Source organism: Abramis brama (genome assembly GCF_963993115.1).
Source record: "Abramis brama genome assembly, chromosome: 25".
Classification (NCBI taxonomy): Eukaryota; Metazoa; Chordata; class Actinopteri; order Cypriniformes; family Leuciscidae; genus Abramis; species Abramis brama.
This window is the reverse complement of record NC_139987.1, coordinates 23787016-23805638: the sequence shown is the minus strand read 5'-3', so window position 1 is coordinate 23805638 and position 18623 is coordinate 23787016. Positions and strand designations below refer to the sequence as shown.

Sequence of the window (18623 nt, the reverse complement as noted above, 5' to 3'; positions counted from 1 at the left end):
TGGTGCTCGATGCAGAGCCAAATGGGAGGAGCTAGAGCTCGAGCTCCCCCTTTTCTGGAGCTCCAGCTCCACCTCGCTATATTTAGTGGGCGGGGCTTCGCTGCAGCGTCAAATGGGAGGAGCTAGAGCTCTAGCTCACCCTCGCTGGATCTAGTGGACAGAACATAACGCGCTATCAAGCCTGTGCCCCGCCCACTAAATCCAGCGAGGTGAAGCTGGAGCAACAGCGAGGTGAAGCTGGAGCAACAGCGAGGGGAAGAGCTGGAGCTCTAGTTCCTCCTATTTGGCTCTGCATCGAGTACCACTTGAAAAAGAACGGTTTTGTTCAAGGTCTAGTTCACAAAAACACGATCCATCAAGGTGTGCAGGTAAACTGTGCGTAAAATATGCCAGTCACAAGTTTATCTTGTGGTAAAAACGTACACATTTGAGTATGATGAACATTCTTTGATCACGTCGTATAGATTAACATACCACGACGTAGGAGGGGTTTAACAGAATTGCATGTAAATAAAAGCTCGGCGGGCAGGAACACCTCATGCATGAGACATAGCCTACAGTATTTATGAAGTATGGGTAACTGCAACTTTTTTTAAAATACTGGGCGTGGATGAGGGCTACAGGCTGGGGGACTGTCTTGTTTTATGAAACATTAAGGTTTGCAGATGTGGTTTGGAGGAACTTGCCTTCCCATCACTCTACTTCCGCATCAAACACGTTTTTAACATTCAACATGTCCTGCTGAGCACAACACTGAAGTAAATCTGCCATTTGCATTGGTTTGCATGTTTTTAACATAACCTGACAGAAACATCTGACTGGGACACAGCAGCAGACTGCAGAGAGATCATATGGAAGGGAAACTGGACATGGATGATGTTCCTCCATCCCATCACCATCAGCGGGGCTTGTGGAAATCCTTCCACGGCAAATCCAAACTCACTGGCAGCCCCAAACTGGGCAAAAAGGAGAGAAAGCAAGAAAGTGGGTTTTGGATATTTAAAAAGAAACGACCAAATGGTTTGGACCGAGCGATGTCTTCGTCACAACCCAATCTGCCCATCGCAGCGACAGCTCTGGATGACGGTAACAGCGGCAGGACGCGCTGCGGCGTGCGGGAGCAGAGTGTCGGTGAGGCGGCAGCAGAAGCAGCGTCGCTCGGTGCGGAGATCCAGATGCTGAAAAGAACCGTCAGCTCCAAACCGTCACTCTCCCAATTGGTGCAGTCTCAACATAAACCTGGACCGCAAGGGTCCACATGCATTGATGATGCTGTGATGGATAGTAATGAAGAACAGGTCAAAAAAAGTGTGGTAAGATGTTTCAGTTTTTTTTGTGTGTGTGTGTCATTGCACTGCAGTAATAAGTGATGGATGCAGTTTTTCGTGTTTTTATTGGATCCTATACAACTGAACTTGACAGCTAGTTTGTCTACATTACATTTGCAGATGTTTTAGAAATCACTCTGTTTTTTTTTTTTTTTTTTTTTTTTTTATAGAGTATCAAAAGTGGAACAGATTTTTGGTAAATTTATTATGGATAACTGAGCCCTCAGGGGTTTGTGATGCCACAGCCGACAGCCCTCCTGAATGTGAATGTATTCAAATCATATTAAATGTAATTCCTGATCGACTTTTAACTTTTAAGGTCATCAGTAAAAGTAAAACAATGAATTTAGGCCTTTTGAAAATATGTTTGCTGCAATTGAAATACAATAAATGCATTTCCTTATATAGAAAGTGATAAATTACAGTCAGGTTTTTGTTGTAATAACAAGGTCATATTAGTTTTGTAAACTGGTAGCTGTTTTGTTTCAGGTTCAAGGTGATCTGCCACTCCTAACCAACTTGATCAAGGTGTGCAGGTTAATCTCGACCACCTCAGCTTGACTGGCATGGTTCAGCTAGACACTTTGTAAAACCAGGGTAACACATAGGCTGAAATCCGTTAGATGTTAAAACTTGATCACATCCACCAGGATGATGTCAGAGATACATTTTTAGATTGGATTTAAAGGGCAATTGACTATTAAGCTTATTTGCCTCACCTTACCCGATGTCCCACTTTTGCTGAATTTTGACACTAGCACTACATTCTTTTTTACATTGCACCAAATCTGGTGTCAATTCAGAACTCCTGGAATGCTCAATAGACAATGACTTTGTTGCATGCATGCCTGTGTATATCCTTGCCCTTGCACACTGTGGCAAGGATCTCTCACGGGAGCGACAGTGAAGGAAGAGAGAAGACCAGGCCTGGACATTTATGTTATGTTTTTAGGTTAATGTGTGTGCAGCAGTCTTCTGCCGTTTTCTACATTCGTTTTGTGTTTATTTATTTTGGAATCGCAGTTGTTGATCTTTCGCCGGTTCCGGCCTCTTTCTTCCCCTATCAACATACCTTGTTACATGCACATTTTCAACATTTGATGTTGTGCACACCTGAATCAGGTGTTTCTGTGCATGTCCATTTTGACATCTGTACATGCAAAGTGATGTTTTTGCATAGTCAAACTCATTTCAGATTCCCATCCACACAAGAACGAGCTTGTAATTCTTTAGGAGTACTAAAATAGTCTGCCCTTTTTCCACAAAAATAAAAAAAACTTGCTACCTGTACTGTGCTATACTAGCTGGGTCTAGTCACAGCACTTGCATTTTGTTGCACTATTGTTGGATTGATTGCTTCTATTGTTCTCCTCATTTGTAAGTTGCTTTAGAAAAAAACCGTCTGCTAAATGATTACATGTAAATGATGATTTTCTTCACTCAAATGTTTAGAAAGAGGGCGTATTCGTTCAGTAGTTCCAACCAATTAAATATTCCTTCCACTGCCCGCAGTCGAACGCTATTGGTTCGCGCTACAATCAGTCTTTGAAGGCTGTCTTTGAATGGAATGTGAACGAGAATGGTTTTGTTCAAGGTATAGTTCAAAAACAAGAACCATCAAGGTGTGCATGTAAACTGTGTGTAAAATGTGCCAGTCACAAGTTTATCTTGTGGTAAAAACGTACACATTTGCATATGATATGAACATTCTTTGATCACGTTGTATCAGATTAACATATACCACGACATAGAGGGAGTTTAACAGAATTGCATGTAAATAAAAGCTCGGCGGGCAGGAACACCGATTGCATGAGACATAGCCTACAGGCTGGGGGACTGTCTTGTTTTATGAAACATAAAAACTCATGACGTTGAGTTTTTTTCTACAAACTGTTAGTTTCAGTTGTGTTGGCAGACTTGGCACTGTTTAGTTAGTTGCCTGAAGGTGTTTGCCAAGCTTGTTTGCAAGAAGAGAAACTTGCCTAAATGTAAAGACACATTTACACGAGCTTGAAGCCAAACAATGAGGTTTAGTAAGGTTATCGACTCTCTCCATCTGCAGAACTGAATTACATTGGTTATTTTATTTTTATTGGTGGTCTAATGTGCATCAGATTTTAAGATCAGCAGATATAGATTTACATTTTTATCGTTTTTAGTTTTTTTTCTCTCTCTGCTTGAAAACAGCGGATAGTTTGCTTAAATGGATAGTTCACCCAAAAATGAGAATTGGCTCAAACTCAGGTCGTTCCAAACTTAGGACTTTCTCTGTTCTGCAGGACGTGTTCTTCAAAATATCTGCTTTGTGTAGAAGAAAGAAAGTCGGTTCCACTTAATCCACTTTAGACATTCTACTAAGTAAATCTGCAACTACATGTCAACTAACTATCATTAAATTATTAGTAGATTGTTAGGTTAGGGTTAGTAGAATAAGTTGAAATATACTTGCAGAGTACTTAGTCAGTATAGGATGTCTGTTGGCGAATCATCCGATCGACCAAAACACATCTTAATACCAGGTGTAGTTGTAAAGTTACTTATACAGTTAGTAGAATGCCTGAAGTGGACTATCGCAAAAGTGTTACAAGAAAGTCATATTGGGTTGGAATGACATGAAGGTGTGTAAATGATAGAATTTTCATGAACTATCCCTTTAAATATTTACATAATTGAAAAATCCTGTCCTGAGCTATAAACAAGAAACCTCTGAGCTATAAAGTTTGGCTAGTCATTGAAGTTTGGTATACATTAGCTTTTCTGTATATGTTCGTCCCAATCCATTACATCACTGGTTTAACAGCCACCAACAGTGCAGCTGAGATCAGAGTCAAACAACTGAAACACTGAGTTCCTCTGGACCATATAGGCTCTCTCTTTACTCCATTACATGTCTGGACTTGACAAACAGTCTTGGTATGAGCTGCCTGAGCTTTCTTTGTGGTTAGATTTCTGAGGAAGGTTTGAAAGACAGCAGCATGTTTTTTTTTTTTTAAGAAGTCTGTTTCGTATTAGTGGCACTTTGCCATTTATCTGTGACTCATATTTGGGAACTGAGACAAGCAACTTAGATCAACTCCTCTACAATTCCTGTCAGTCGTAGGAGTGGATTTTAGCATGTTGACACTTCAAGTTTCCTTAACTGTGTAAATTCATGGTATGTGGGAATTGCAGTTATGCTGAGCTGCAAGGTATATATATATATATATATATATATATATATATATATATATATATATATATATATATATATATATATATATAATTCAGATTCAGATTTACTTTGTTTTTTTCAAGCTAATTTTCTACTACCAGGTTTTCCATGACTTTAAGATATTATTTTTTTAATATATTTAATATATTAATAATAATAATATTTTTTAAGAATTATTCCAAAATAATTTTAGCAATTTCTACAAATTCGAACCAATTTCGAACTATATTGTCCTTAGTTTTTAAGATATTAATCTGATACAGTTGTTACGCCAGTTTAAGGTTAGTATGAGACAGTGGGTTGGTTGAGTATCGTAGTCACACATATTTATAAACAGTTAACGTTCACTGACATGATAGTGTCGGACTGCTCAGGGCCTAAATGCTACATATCAGACATGCATGGAAACAACATAAAACTGATCACGTTTCTTGTCTTACAACACCGAATACAAGTGCATTTTGCACACATCCTCTGAGGCCCCTATAATGGACCCAGACTTTCCATGTTTAAAGGCTGCTCTTCAAACAGGAAGTGGCTTTGTAATTGTTACCACAATATTGCCAACCACTTTCTGTTTAACCCCTTGCTGTGTTATTCTAAAACATTTTCTCTTGTCTAAGTTTAATCACCATGACTACTAGTATCCAATCCATATCCCATTGCACTAATGCAGATTTGCATAAAGGACGGACGCTGTCGCTTATTTTGAACGATTTCTGGTTGCTTTGTTGCTCCAAATCGTTGCCGTCGAGCACAAAAAGACAGTTTTGTTGTGTCTTAATTATCTCTAATGAAAATAACTTGTGTTTTGGCTGTCACACTCACACTGTTTCTACTTTATGGAGAAATAGGGATCTTATTATGAGACTAGGCACAATCAACATGAGCTTGTACAAACCTCAAAGAAGGTTTTCAGTGCAGCGGTTGATGTGTTTTATTGGCTGGCACCATTTCAGTGTCTTTCTCCTTAGGAGATCTGCTCTTGTAATTACCTCACAGCGGAGATGAAACAACAGGTCTCTTTTCTTACAAAGATACTCAGTACAGTACAGAACAGAGGAAGGTGAAATAATCTTAGATCTTATAGGGGAGGGATGGAACTAGGGCTGAATGATTACTCAAAATAAAACTAAAATGCTGACAAGGCTTAGTGTAATTATCAAATCGCAAAGGACTGTTTGACTGACCAATCAGCAGACGAGGAGACAAAACCTGTCATTCGTTATATTTGGAATTCTGTTTGGTGATGCTAGTGGAGCAGAAATATTATTGAGATGTTATCCCAGATATTGTTGTCTTTTGAAATGCAGGAAGATAAATATTTGATTTCTAAATGTAAATTAGCCATCAGAACATCCTTATCGTCACAGACATGGTACAGGATGTTGTTACGGGAATTCCCATCTAATAAAAATATTCTATATCCTTATTTTTGACAATCCTTTCACTAAACAGGATGTTTAATATGCCCTAAAGGCCAGCAATGCAAATCACCTGCTTTCAGCTGACACTGCAAACACATTTAGTGTGTGAACAAAATGTGTTTTGACATCATCACTTTCTCAAGGACAAAAAAGGGAAATTGAAGTTTTCACTGTGTGTAGCGCTTGTCAAAATAGTGCCTGTGTGTTTATGTGACATAATTAGTGCTGCTGTTTTTTAAGACCTAAAATATTATACTTTGCCACGTAACTCGTTCCGCACCATTTGTGCTACAGACATGAATTAAGCCTCAAATCTTTGAGGAAGAGGCTTGTTGAGAAGAGGTGTGCTAATACTTTTCTAAATAATCAGACCTGCGGTTTTTACTTGATGACTTATTGAAGGGCGATCTGACTCAATGTCTATAGACCAGAATAACACAGAGACTTGCAGGTGGACACTTTTGACCTGGGCCAGTAAACAACTACCCTAGCAACACCTTAGTAACCACATAGAACATCCAAGAAACACCTTAGCAACCACATAGAACTCAATAGTTTTTCAAATTGAGATATTTAGACATTTATTTATAAAAAAAAAATCATCACTTTTTTCCACAGATCCCCTAGCACTCCCAAAACCTTTGCTATATTCTACAGTTTTGTGGCATTTCATTTTTTCTACTTATAATGGCTAAGGTTTCTTGCTCTTTCATGTTCATTTTCCCTGTATCTAGTATTCTTACATTTAAAAAACAACACTGTTTTCCATGATATGGCTTCTTTAAATGACTTTGGTTTTCAAGTTGGTGTCTTCAAGGACACAATGATAATAGTTTATGAATCCACAACTTTTCAGAGCAAACCATTATAGGCTACACCACTGGAAACAATACATTACTTATTCTGGACCCCAGTTTTAAGCACTGTCAGATGTGTGAAGTTGACATCTCACACACACAGTGCTTCACTTCCTTCACAAATATTAGCCATTGACAGCAAACAGCTATAAGGGTGTGTTCACACTTGTAGTTCGTTTGCTTGATTGAAAAAAACATTTAGTCCTGGTCCACTAAGCGTTCACATTGGCATTTTAACACCGAACCTAAAGATACCAAACTTAAAGGAATAGGGATATGTTCACAACCTGATTGGTCAGCTTTTATTACATTTTCGCGACTGAACTTACCGAACATCCAAAACAATGCTGTGTTCTGGGCTAAATGCGCTCGTTGTATGTGCATAGCCTACATATGATGGTATTTTGACCAGCTGAGAACTCATGAAGAACTCATAAAATGTGAAAATGATACAAAACAGAGGCAGGAATCCCTCCGTCACACACAAACGAAGATCTGCTGCAAGGAGAAGCGGTTTTGATGCCTGAACCGAACTGGGTTGGTCAACATCGTGACTATGACAAGAAAAAAAACGATATGCGTGAGCATTCTGTTCTTTTTAGGGTCTCATCTTCCTGTTGTCTATGGTCCGTGTTACATTAATATTTAATCTGAACCGCACCAGAGTTCATTTGGAAGCAGATTGAGGCCCATCTTTTCAGCGTCTCGGTCCGCTTGTTTGGTGGCACCAAGGTTCAGATGGCACTAACAGAGCAATCGCATCAGGGTTCGTTTTAATCAACTCAACATGCCAAGTGTGAACCACATTGTGACTCTCACATTTTACTTTAATAGTATTTTAATCTGTTTAAGAAGTATGAAAACTCTGGAATCCCCCAATCATACTCCAAGTAACTCTATTATAACCTCTGAATATGTTCTGATTAGCTGTGATCGTGCCACATTGCACAACATTTTTGCTTTCATTGTGGACAGATAACTTACTTGTTGCTGCAAACTTGTCATGTTGCAACTTGCAACATGCCATTGCATAAGACTGCTACGTTATAAGAGCCAAAAATATGATGATGTGTTGTAAAGAGTCAAGTTAAATTAATACAGAGTGCCATTCTAATATAAAACTGTTAGAACAGAATATAAAGCATTTTACTTGGTCTGTATAATAAGACGAGCTCAATGTTATGTTCTCAGTGGTTTTATAGCACCGGTTTATCTGTTTTTAGCATCTTGCAACATCCTGTCTTAATTTTAATCATAAATTGCCTGCCCAGGCATAAGTTCTATTGGAGATTATCTAAACATTGTAATTTAACAACAGAGTTCTCCCATATAATCACGTTTGAGTAAGTAAAACTCTCACACGCTGTAAGGTTTGGCATTAATGGTGTTGGACACAATGTGTTTGTGGATGTCATACAGTATGTGCACTAAAGTTTGTGGTACAATGTGTTTTCTTCAGGGCATTAATGCAGCTGGTAACGGTGGCATACAGACTTTACTGCCTATTTCAGCAATGTACCAGTTGGACATTGTGCTGAAAAGAGGAAACAACCTTGCCATTCGAGACAGAGGCGGTAAGACTTGCATCTTTGATGCTTATGCTGTTATGTTACTGTAAATATGTGTTTACTGTCAGGGAAATGTGTTTTACTTTGTATTTATATGCTATTTAAAGCTAATGTTCAATATCAGTATGTTGCAATCAAAACTTAACTTAATATGTTTCAGGAACAAGTGACCCGTATGTGAAGTTCAAAATAGCCGGTAAAGAAGTTTTCCGCAGTAAAATCATACACAAGAACCTTAACCCGGTTTGGGACGAGCGTGTTTGCCTGATAGTGGACAATTTACAGGAGCCTCTATATATTAAGGTAAAAAAAATACAGCTTTTATTGCTAAATGCTGATGGATCACCCATTATGTTGATTTTTTTTTTTGGATGCTTGTTTCCAGCATAGTGTAGTTCAAAAACTGAATGAATAAGTCTTATGAGCCGGTTCGTTCTTAGTGAATTAAAAACATACTGCTTGAACAGTGTTTTCCGAAACCTGAATTAATGACTCTAATGAGGCGATTCCTTTTAATGAATCAAAAACTTACTGAGTGAATGACTCTGAGATGGTTTGTTTTAGTGAATCAAAAACATACGGTGTGACCGGTGTAGTCTGATTCCCAAATCAATGACTCTAATGAGGTGGTTTGTTTTAGTGAATCAAAAACCTACTGCTCGACCAGTGTAGTCCGATTCCTGAATAAATGACTCTTATTAGTCTTTTTAGTTAATCAAAAAGCTACAGTGGCTGTGCGACCTGTCCAGTCCAATTCCCGAACAAATGACTCTCATGAGTTGGTTCTTTTTAGCGAAACAAAAACATTACTGCATGAAGAATATAGAGCGTTTCCAATACAAAATTACTTATTTTTTTAAAGTCCCCTTGTAGTCAATAATTATATCCCTTAAAACTCTTTGATCACCAAAATAACATATTTAAATGTTTTTTCCTTGAAAAAAATTATTCATGCCTTAAAATAGCTTGAATGCAACTCTACACCCTTGCCTCGGTTCTATGAATATGCAAATTAGCCCCGCCTCCACTCACTCACACCAGCTCAGAGATCCACTCATTGACGATTACACATTGACCTAATTGGTTACAAGGTAGTTTGTGACGTCAGAAACACCAGTGATTTCAAACTGCGTTTTTGACACTGTCTTTGGTTCACTGCAGTTTTAAGAGAAAATACTCAGCAATGGTGTTGACTTGTGAATTTGCACATGGTTTGTCTTAAAGCATATTAAAAACACCACATAGAAATATAAACAACATTAATAGATTGATTTTCACCACAGGGGGACTTTAATTAATTGAAAACAGTTATCAGTCAGTCAGAGGAGTTAATCTGACTTGCTTATTGAACAAGTTATAAATTGGATTGCATTTATGCTGAAAACTCATTAAAAAGGTGTTAACATCTTGTGGAATAATTACACTAATGTCTCATTTTCTATGTGTTCAATTGAAATCTAGAACGATCTCCGATACTGTATTTCTTCCTTTAAGAATTTTCCCTTTTGCAATCTATTTTAGGTGTTTGACTATGATTTTGGCCTTCAAGATGATTTCATGGGCTCAGCTTACCTGTATCTTGAGTCTCTGGAGCACCTGAGGTATCATGTCTTCATCAAGAATTCAAGTTTTTGTGTCAAATGAATACATTTTCAATTAGCATCAAAACAGTGTTCAAATGTATAGTTAAACATCTAGAGGAGTTTTATGAAATGAATGATGACAAGGTTATTTTTGCTAATGTTCTGTTGTTTTCTAAGAGTTTATAATGACATCTAATTCTGTGGATGCAGCATGACACAATAAATGCATTGTAAAAGTATTGTAGTGACAAGCATACTTAAGTTGTCATCCATTATTATTTTACTACATGACTGAAAGTGTCCAAAAATTGGAATCAAATTTGGCTGGTCATAGGCAGCCACAACGTGATTGTAAACAGATTTATCAAAAGTTCTATGCTTTTCTACTAAAAGTTCTACTACTTTTAATGGTTGTCATAACAAGCCATGTTTTTGTCACAGACCTCTTGATGTTCGGTTGGACCTTCAAGATCCTCACTGCCCTGATCAGGACCTGGGCTCTCTGGAGCTGGCGGTCACTCTGTTCCCGAGAAGCACAGAGGACAGAGAGGCCCTCAGACAGGCGGTGAGACTCATTTGGCAGATTAATGTTGTTTTATACTTGTTAAAGTTGGGGAAGAGGAAATCTGCCAGCAAACTCTCAACATGCATCCAAAAAGACTTCATTCTGACACATTTACAAACCTCACATTTGTTTCACACTTTCCTCTTGAGACTGTAGAAAGTATTTCTAGCTGTCAGGAAATTAAAAAAAGAGTTTTGATTTCAATTTTGAAACCTTCTACAGATTATGAAAACATTGTGCCAAAACATAAAGATAACATTTTCTTTCTCTCAGTGAGAGGTACAGACAATATTCATCATTATTCTCTAATGTTGGAATACAGCTTTAATAAATGCTTTAATTAAGAAGCGGTCACGTATAAGACAGGTTGAAGTGACCCCAGTGATCTCAGCTGTGTTGGTCAGCTAGAAGAATAGATATACAGTTGTGGTCAGAATTAATGGCACCCCTGGTAAATATGATCAACAATGGCTGTAAAAAAATAAATCTGCATTGTTTATCCTTTTGATCTTTCATTCAAAAAATGTGCAAAAATCTAACCTTTCATTGAAGTAAAAGAATTGAAAGTGGGGGGGAAATCACATTATGAAATAAATGTTTCTCTCCAAAACACGTTGGCCACAATTATTGGCACCCCTAGAATTTTTTACGAGTAAAATATCTCTGAAGTACATTCCCATTAATATTTACCTTTTTTTTAGCACACCAGGGTGACTAGGAACATGACATTTTCTAGCTATGACTTGTTTCACAGTTGTTAACACATGTTGGGTGCCTCTCTCAAAAACATAGAGAGAGTACAATACATATACTTCTATAACTCTGTAAATCTCATTGATAAGAAGAAGTCATTCAAATAAATATGTAGAAGAATAAATATTGATTAATAACCTGATTATAAATCACTCAAAGATACACATTGGATTTCAGAATCCACCCTTGGATGCAGTGTGTAATATAGCTGTTTGTGAATGTAAAAGGTCTGCAAAGTTTTAAAGGTCAAAGTGCATGACAAATAAAGTTATTGTCTCCTAAAAGAAAGAATCAATTCTGAACTGACCATGTCGATGTCGAAGACGATGTTTTCTGTGCTGTGAAAGTTAATCTGCTTTACAAGGATGACGACTTGTGCTGGAATTGATTCAGTAAAACTGACGCCATCGTTACTGTTTGTATCACTGTGCATCAAGGGCTGAGGAAGATCTGAAGCTGAAATTCAGATATGGTAATGGCCGTTTCCTTTCCAACACACGCTGTAAGCAGTAGACCAATCACAACAGACTGGGCCATCTGACCAATCAGAGTAGAGTAGACCAGTCACAACAGACTGGGCCATCTGACCAATCAGGGCAGAGTAGACCAATCACAACAGACTGGGCCATCTGACCAATCAGAGCAGAGTAGACCAATCACAACAGACTGGGCCATCTGACCAATCAGGGCAGAGTAGACCAATCACAACAGACTGGGCCATCTGACCAATCAGGGCAGAGTAGATCAATCACAACAGACTGGGCCATCTGACCAATCAGAGCAGAGTAGACCAATCACAACAGACTGGGCCATCTGACCAATCAGGGCAGAGTAGACCAATCACAACAGTCTGGGTCATCTGGGGCACGTTCAAGTTCAAAACGGTGCGCAACGTTTTGCTACGGTTTCCGGGTTGAACGTCATGTTTCCTGGAAACGGCGCGCACCGGTGTGCAACGGGGTTTGAGATACGTTTTCTCTTGTTTGGTGGGTGTGTCAGAACTGCAGTCCAATCAGCAGCAACATGTATATAAAGCACGCAGTATTAAAGTGAACTCGCACAATGGGTTCAAGGAAAGTAATTTACAAATGTGTTCGATGCAACTCGGTATACGCAACAACTGAGGATATTAGAAGACATGTTTGTCGTAAGTTTTATTGTAAAAATATAGGATATCAACATAATGATGTAATTGTTTATATTTTTAGCTTCATTGCAAGTGTATGACATTTGGTATAGAAATAAACAATGGTAATTAAGTGCTTTTCCTAAAAAGGAGAAAGAAAATACAGGGTATTAAAACAGTATGAACTACAAATAAAGTCAGTATGTGAGGCTAAATAGATGTGTTTTAGTCTGAATTAGGTAAGATGTGTGCTTCTATTTCAGTTTCAGCAATCCCTTCACTCGATTGGGATGTTCTCTTTTGTTCTGGGCGGCAAGTGCAGTAACTGTAACATCGGGCATATTTTGTAGTATTAAACACATATTTATACCGACTTCATCAGGCTCCGAAAATTCTTCACAAAGAACACAAAGAATGGCCTTCTCAGCTGCCATAGTTGCAACTCTTGCGTCATCAGAACAGTGTGTTCAACGCATCACCGTTTCTGTTTAAAAAACGTTGTGCAACGTTTTGTCGGTGCTGAACGCAGCCCTGACCAATCAGGGCAGAGTAGACCAATCACAACAGTCTGGGCCATCTGACCAATCAGAGCAGAGTAGACCAATCACAACAGACTGGGCCATCTGACCAATCAGAGCAGAGTAGACCAATCACAACAGACTGGGCTATCTGACCAATCAGGGCAGAGTAGACCAATCACAACAGTCTGGGTCATCTGACCAATCAGGGCAGAGTAGACCAAATCGCAACAGTCTGGGCCATCTGACCAATCAGAGCAGAGTAGACCAATCGCAACAGACTGGGCCGTCTGACCAATCAGGGCAGAGTAGACCAATCGCAACAGACTGGGCCGTCTGACCAATCAGGGCAGAGTAGACCAATCACAACAGACTGGGCCATCTGACCAATCAGGGCAGAGTAGACCAATCACAACAGACTGGGCCATCTGACCAATCAGAGCAGAGTAGACCAATCACAACAGACTGGGCCATCTGACCAATCAGGGCAGAGTAGACCAATCACAACAGTCTGGGTCATCTGACCAATCAGGGCAGAGTAGACCAATCACAACAGTCTGGGCCATCTGACCAATCAGAGCAGAGTAGACCAATCACAACAGACTGGGCCATCTGACCAATCAGAGCAGAGTAGACCAATCACAACAGACTGGGCCATCTGACCAATCAGGGCAGAGTAGACCAATCACAACAGTCTGGGTCATCTGACCAATCAGGGCAGAGTAGACCAATCGCAACAGTCTGGGCCATCTGACCAATCAGAGCAGAGTAGACCAATCGCAACAGACTGGGCCGTCTGACCAATCAGGGCAGAGTAGACCAATCGCAACAGACTGGGCCATCTGACCAATCAGGGCAGAGTAGACCAATCGCAACAGACTGGGCCATCTGACCAATCAGGGCAGAGTAGACCAATCACAACAGTCTGGGCTGTCTGACCAATCAGAGCAGAGTAGGCTCTCGGAAAGGCTGAATCTAGAGAGATTGAATCTTTAAACAAACGGTTTTCAGACTTTCTGAGAAATGAGGTGATGTGCAATGTATATTATAAGAAAACTAAAGTGTGTTTTGACCTTGGATGCATGTACAAATTAGGAACCTTTAAAATAGCATAATAGGAGCACTTTAAACGGCCACACATATGACGTCCAAATCAGTCAATTCACGTAATGTGACTGTGTTGATTGGCAGTCTACTACGGGACATGCTTGATATTAAAAAGAGTTATTAAAAGCGGATTAAGCTGCGAAACTTGCGCTGTTCCTCAAACCTCGTTTATACTCGCCGCATCTGCGAGTTTGCTTTGTTACAAGCAACAAAATTTTAGATTTTGGTCATATCGCCTACTCCTAATTGTGTTAGATAATTGTGATTACAATATTGACCAAAATAATAATGATTATGATTTATTTTGCCATAATCCAGCAGCCCTAACATCTTGTTGCACATCTTGTAACACACGTCTTGTTTTAAGGAAACACATATACTCTGTTTACCAATCAAAGGTTTGGGGTTAGTACATTTTTTATGTATACTTTTATTCAGGAAGGATGCATTAAATTAATCAATAACAGTAATGTTACAAAAGATTTCTATTTCAAATAAACGCTGTTCTTTTGAACTTTCTATTTATTGAAGAATCCTGAAAAAAATAACGTGGTTTCCACAAAATCATTAATCAGCACAACTGTTTTCAACATTGCTAATAAATGTTTCTTGAGCAGGAAATCATCATTAGAATGATTTCTGAAGGATCATGTGACACTAAAGACTGGAGTAATGATGCTGAAAATTCAGCTTTACCATCACAGGAATACATTTTTAGTTTAATACATATTCAAATGGAAACCTGTTATTTAAAATCGTAATAATATTGCACAATATTACAGTTTGTACTGTATTTTTGATCAAATAAATGCAGCCTTGGTGAGAATAAGAGACTTTCAAAAACATAAAAAAATCTTACTGACCCCAACTTTTGAATGGTAGTCTATATACTTCCTACCATTAAAAAAAAAAAAGTATGTGAAACAGTATGCATTATGTACATTTAAAATAATAGTGTACTAAATTCTACTAAGCTGCTTTTAATTCTTTGTGCATCATCCAGTTATCCAGTCGATTATATTTTAATCCATTTTATGTAAAAAGTCACTGAACCGTGCAAGATCAAGACAAGCATTGTGGAATACAGTACCAAAAAACTGCATACTGTACACTGTCTGCATAATTATTCAAGTAGTATGGTATGTTAGTCCACAATGACTCTAATGTGCTCTTTGAGAGATACAGTACTGGGATGAAGAGATGTTGTGCTGTCTGCATAATGCATGAAATGACTTTAAATTAGACAGTAGAAACCTTCTGTACTGGGCGAGCGGGTGGAGAACACGTCGAAATTCACATGGTGTTCCACCAACAGATGAAACAACAGTCTGATGGGCGACACTGATCATCAGCTCAGAGCGCAAGAACAAAAATTGCATCTTGATCGGATATACAGCACAAAATAGCGTGGTGTCAATCAAAGCGTGCCCGCCTCCATCCCGCACTCCTGTTTATACAGTAACACATATGACCTGCTCTGTTGTTTCTGTAGACCATGCTACTGAGGAGAAGCTGGAAAGGATGCATTAAGGTAAAAAAGCAAGAGTGTTTGCCCCCAAATTCTCTGACTAGCTGCTGTGTAAACCATCCCACACGCTGTATCTGCTTTATTAGCAATGGCGTTTTTGCAGAATGACTTATGCAATATGGATGGTCTGTTCGAAGAGGATTTGGTTTGTGTGCAATGCCGAACAGAGTCCTTAATATCAGCTACGGGTCAGAACTGCAGCAGTCTGGTCAGAGGATCCATTAGATACCGCAGTCATGCATCTCTCAGGGTGATGGGCCATGCCTTTTTGTAGACATTTGCATTTCATGCTTTGGTGACCCAGTCATTCATGGTGTGTGTCAAACCATTCCGCACTCTTTGAGTATTTTCCCCATTTTGTCTTAAAGGGATAGTTCACTAAAAAAATGTCAATTCTGTCATCATGTAGTAATACTGTGAAATATTATTATAATTGACTATTTTCTATTTGAATATATTTTCAAATGTTATTTATTCCTGTGATGCAAAGCTGAATTTTCAGCATCATTATGCCAGTCTTTCGTGTCACATGATCCTTAAGAAATCATTCCAATATGATGATTTGCTGCTCAAGAAACATTTATGATCAATGTTCAAAACAGTTGTGCTGCTTCATATTGTGGTGGGATATGATTCTGTGTTATATAGGAACAGCATTTATTTAAAATAGAATACTTTTGTAAATGTATTTACTGTAACTTTTGATCAGTTTAATGCATCCTTCCTGAATAAAAAATACTGAATTCTTTAAAAAACAATCACACGGACCCCAAACTTTTGAACGGTAGTGTACTTGGCCTCATGATGCTGAAATTTTGGGGCTTTACATCTGCGACCACCACACACTTTTGTTGTATGGACAAAAGTAGTTTCTATACATCTCATTTTGTACCCAATAGAAAAGAAAAATCATGTTTTGAGTAACATAAGGCTGAGTAGATGATGACAGAACTGAAGTAACTCTTTAATGTCCTGTGATGTGTGTGTGTGAACCGCAGCAACAGCAGCTGCAGCAGCAGAATCTTCGACTGTCCGACCTGCACAGAAAGGCTCAGCTGTGGAAGGGCATTGTGAGCATCAAACTAATAGAGGGTCGCAACCTCATCCCTATGGACCAGAACGGCTTCAGTGACCCTTACGTCAGGTTCAAACTAGGCCCTCAGAAGTACAAGAGTAAGGTATGAACGAATGCAGCGTTTCAACATGGCTAGTTTAATAAAACATGACACTGAGGGCTCTCTTTTTAAATACTTACTGTCCACGATTCAACTCCCAAATTTTTTTTTTTCAGTCTTTTCTGCTGATGTATCCAAGGAAAGGAAAAATTATATTAATCAATAATCCTAGCCTGCATTATTTACAGCAGAATAGAATAGGAAATACATCACTCACTATTGAAGTTAAATGTGTTGTGAATGCCATTCCATCTATCTAGCTATCTGTTAATCCATGTATGTCTATCTACAGTGAGGAAAATAAGTATTTGAACACCCTGCTATTTTGCAAGTTCTCCCACTTGGAAATCATGGAGGGGTCTGAAATTGTCATCGTAGGTGCATGTCCACTGTGAGAGACATAATCTAAAAAAAAAAATCCAGAAATCACAATATATGATTTTTTAACTATTTCTTTGTATGATACAGCTGCAAATAAGTATTTGAACACCTGTCTATCAGCTAGAATTCTGACCCTCAAAGACCTGTTAGTCTGCCTTTAAAATGTCCACCTCCACTCCATTTATTATCCTAAATTAGATGCACCTGTTTGAGGTCGTTAGCTGCATAAAGACACCTGTCCACCCCATACAATCAGTAAGAATCCAACTACTAACATGGCCAAGACCAAAGAGCTGTCCAAAGACACTAGAGACAAAATTGTACACCTCCACATGGCTGGAAAGGGCTACGGGGAAATTGCCAAGCAGCTTGGTGAAAAAAGGTCCACTGTTGGAGCAATCATTAGAAAATGGAAGAAGCTAAACATGACTGTCAATCTCCCTCGGACTGGGGCTCCATGCAAGATCTCACCTCGTGGGGTCTCAATGATCCTAAGAAAGGTGAGAAATCAGCCCAGAACTACACGGGAGAAGCTGGTCAATGACCTGAAAAGAGCTGGGACCACCGTTTCCAAGGTTACTGTTGGTAATACACTAAGACGTCATGGTTTGAAATCATGCATGGCACGGAAGGTTCCCCTGCTTAAACCAGCACATGTCAAGGCCCGTCTTAAGTTTGCCAATGACCATTTGGATGATCCAGAGGAGTCATGGGAGAAAGTCATGTGGTCAGATGAGACCAAAATAGAACTTTTTGGTCATAATTCCACTAAACGTTCCATCCATTCCATCCCTACTGTGAAGCATGGGGGTGGTAGCATCATGCTTTGGGGGTGTTTTTCTGCACATGGGACAGGGCGACTGCACTGTATTAAGGAGAGGATGACCGGGGCCATGTATTGCGAGATTTTGGGGAACAACCTCCTTCCCTCAGTTAGAGCATTGAAGATGGGTCGAGGCTGGGTCTTCCAACATGACAATGACCCGAAGCACACAGCCAGGATAACCAAGGAGTGGCTCTGTAAGAAGCATATCAAGGTTCTGGCGTGGCCTAGCCAGTCTCCAGATCTAAACCCAATAGAGAATCTTTGGAGGGAGCTCAAACTCCGTGTTTCTCAGCGACAGCCCAGAAACCTGACTGATCTAGAGAAGATCTGTGTGGAGGAGTGGGCCAAAATCCCTCCTGCAGTGTGTGCAAACCTGGTGAAAAACTACAGGAAACGTTTGACCTCTGTAATTGCAAACAAAGGCTACTGTACCAAATATTAACATTGATTTTCTCAGGTGTTCAAATACTTATTTGCAGCTGTATCATACAAATAAATAGTTAAAAAATCATACATTGTGATTTCTGGATTTTTTTTTTTAGATTATGTCTTTCACAGTGGACATGCACCTACGATGACAATTTCAGACCCCTCCATGATTTCTAAGTGGGAGAACTTGCAAAATAGCAGGGTGTTCAAATACTTATTTTCCTCACTCCATCCATCCATC

At 39.1% G+C, this 18623-nt stretch overlaps 1 protein-coding gene across 1 annotated transcript in view; it reads left to right on the top strand.

The window, feature by feature from the left end:
* The first annotated feature begins 486 nt into the window (after positions 1 to 486).
* mctp1b (multiple C2 domains, transmembrane 1b) overlaps positions 487 to 18623 on the top strand; it is a 38115-nt gene continuing 19978 nt past the window's right edge. Inside the window, exons 1-6 of the mRNA XM_084104185.1 lie at positions 487 to 1313; positions 8283 to 8397; positions 8552 to 8694; positions 9913 to 9992; positions 10416 to 10539; positions 16570 to 16749. Of these exons, the coding sequence (XP_083960311.1) occupies positions 852 to 1313; positions 8283 to 8397; positions 8552 to 8694; positions 9913 to 9992; positions 10416 to 10539; positions 16570 to 16749 (1104 nt within the window). The 5' untranslated portion in view covers positions 487 to 851. The remainder of the gene's footprint in view (positions 1314 to 8282; positions 8398 to 8551; positions 8695 to 9912; positions 9993 to 10415; positions 10540 to 16569; positions 16750 to 18623) is intronic.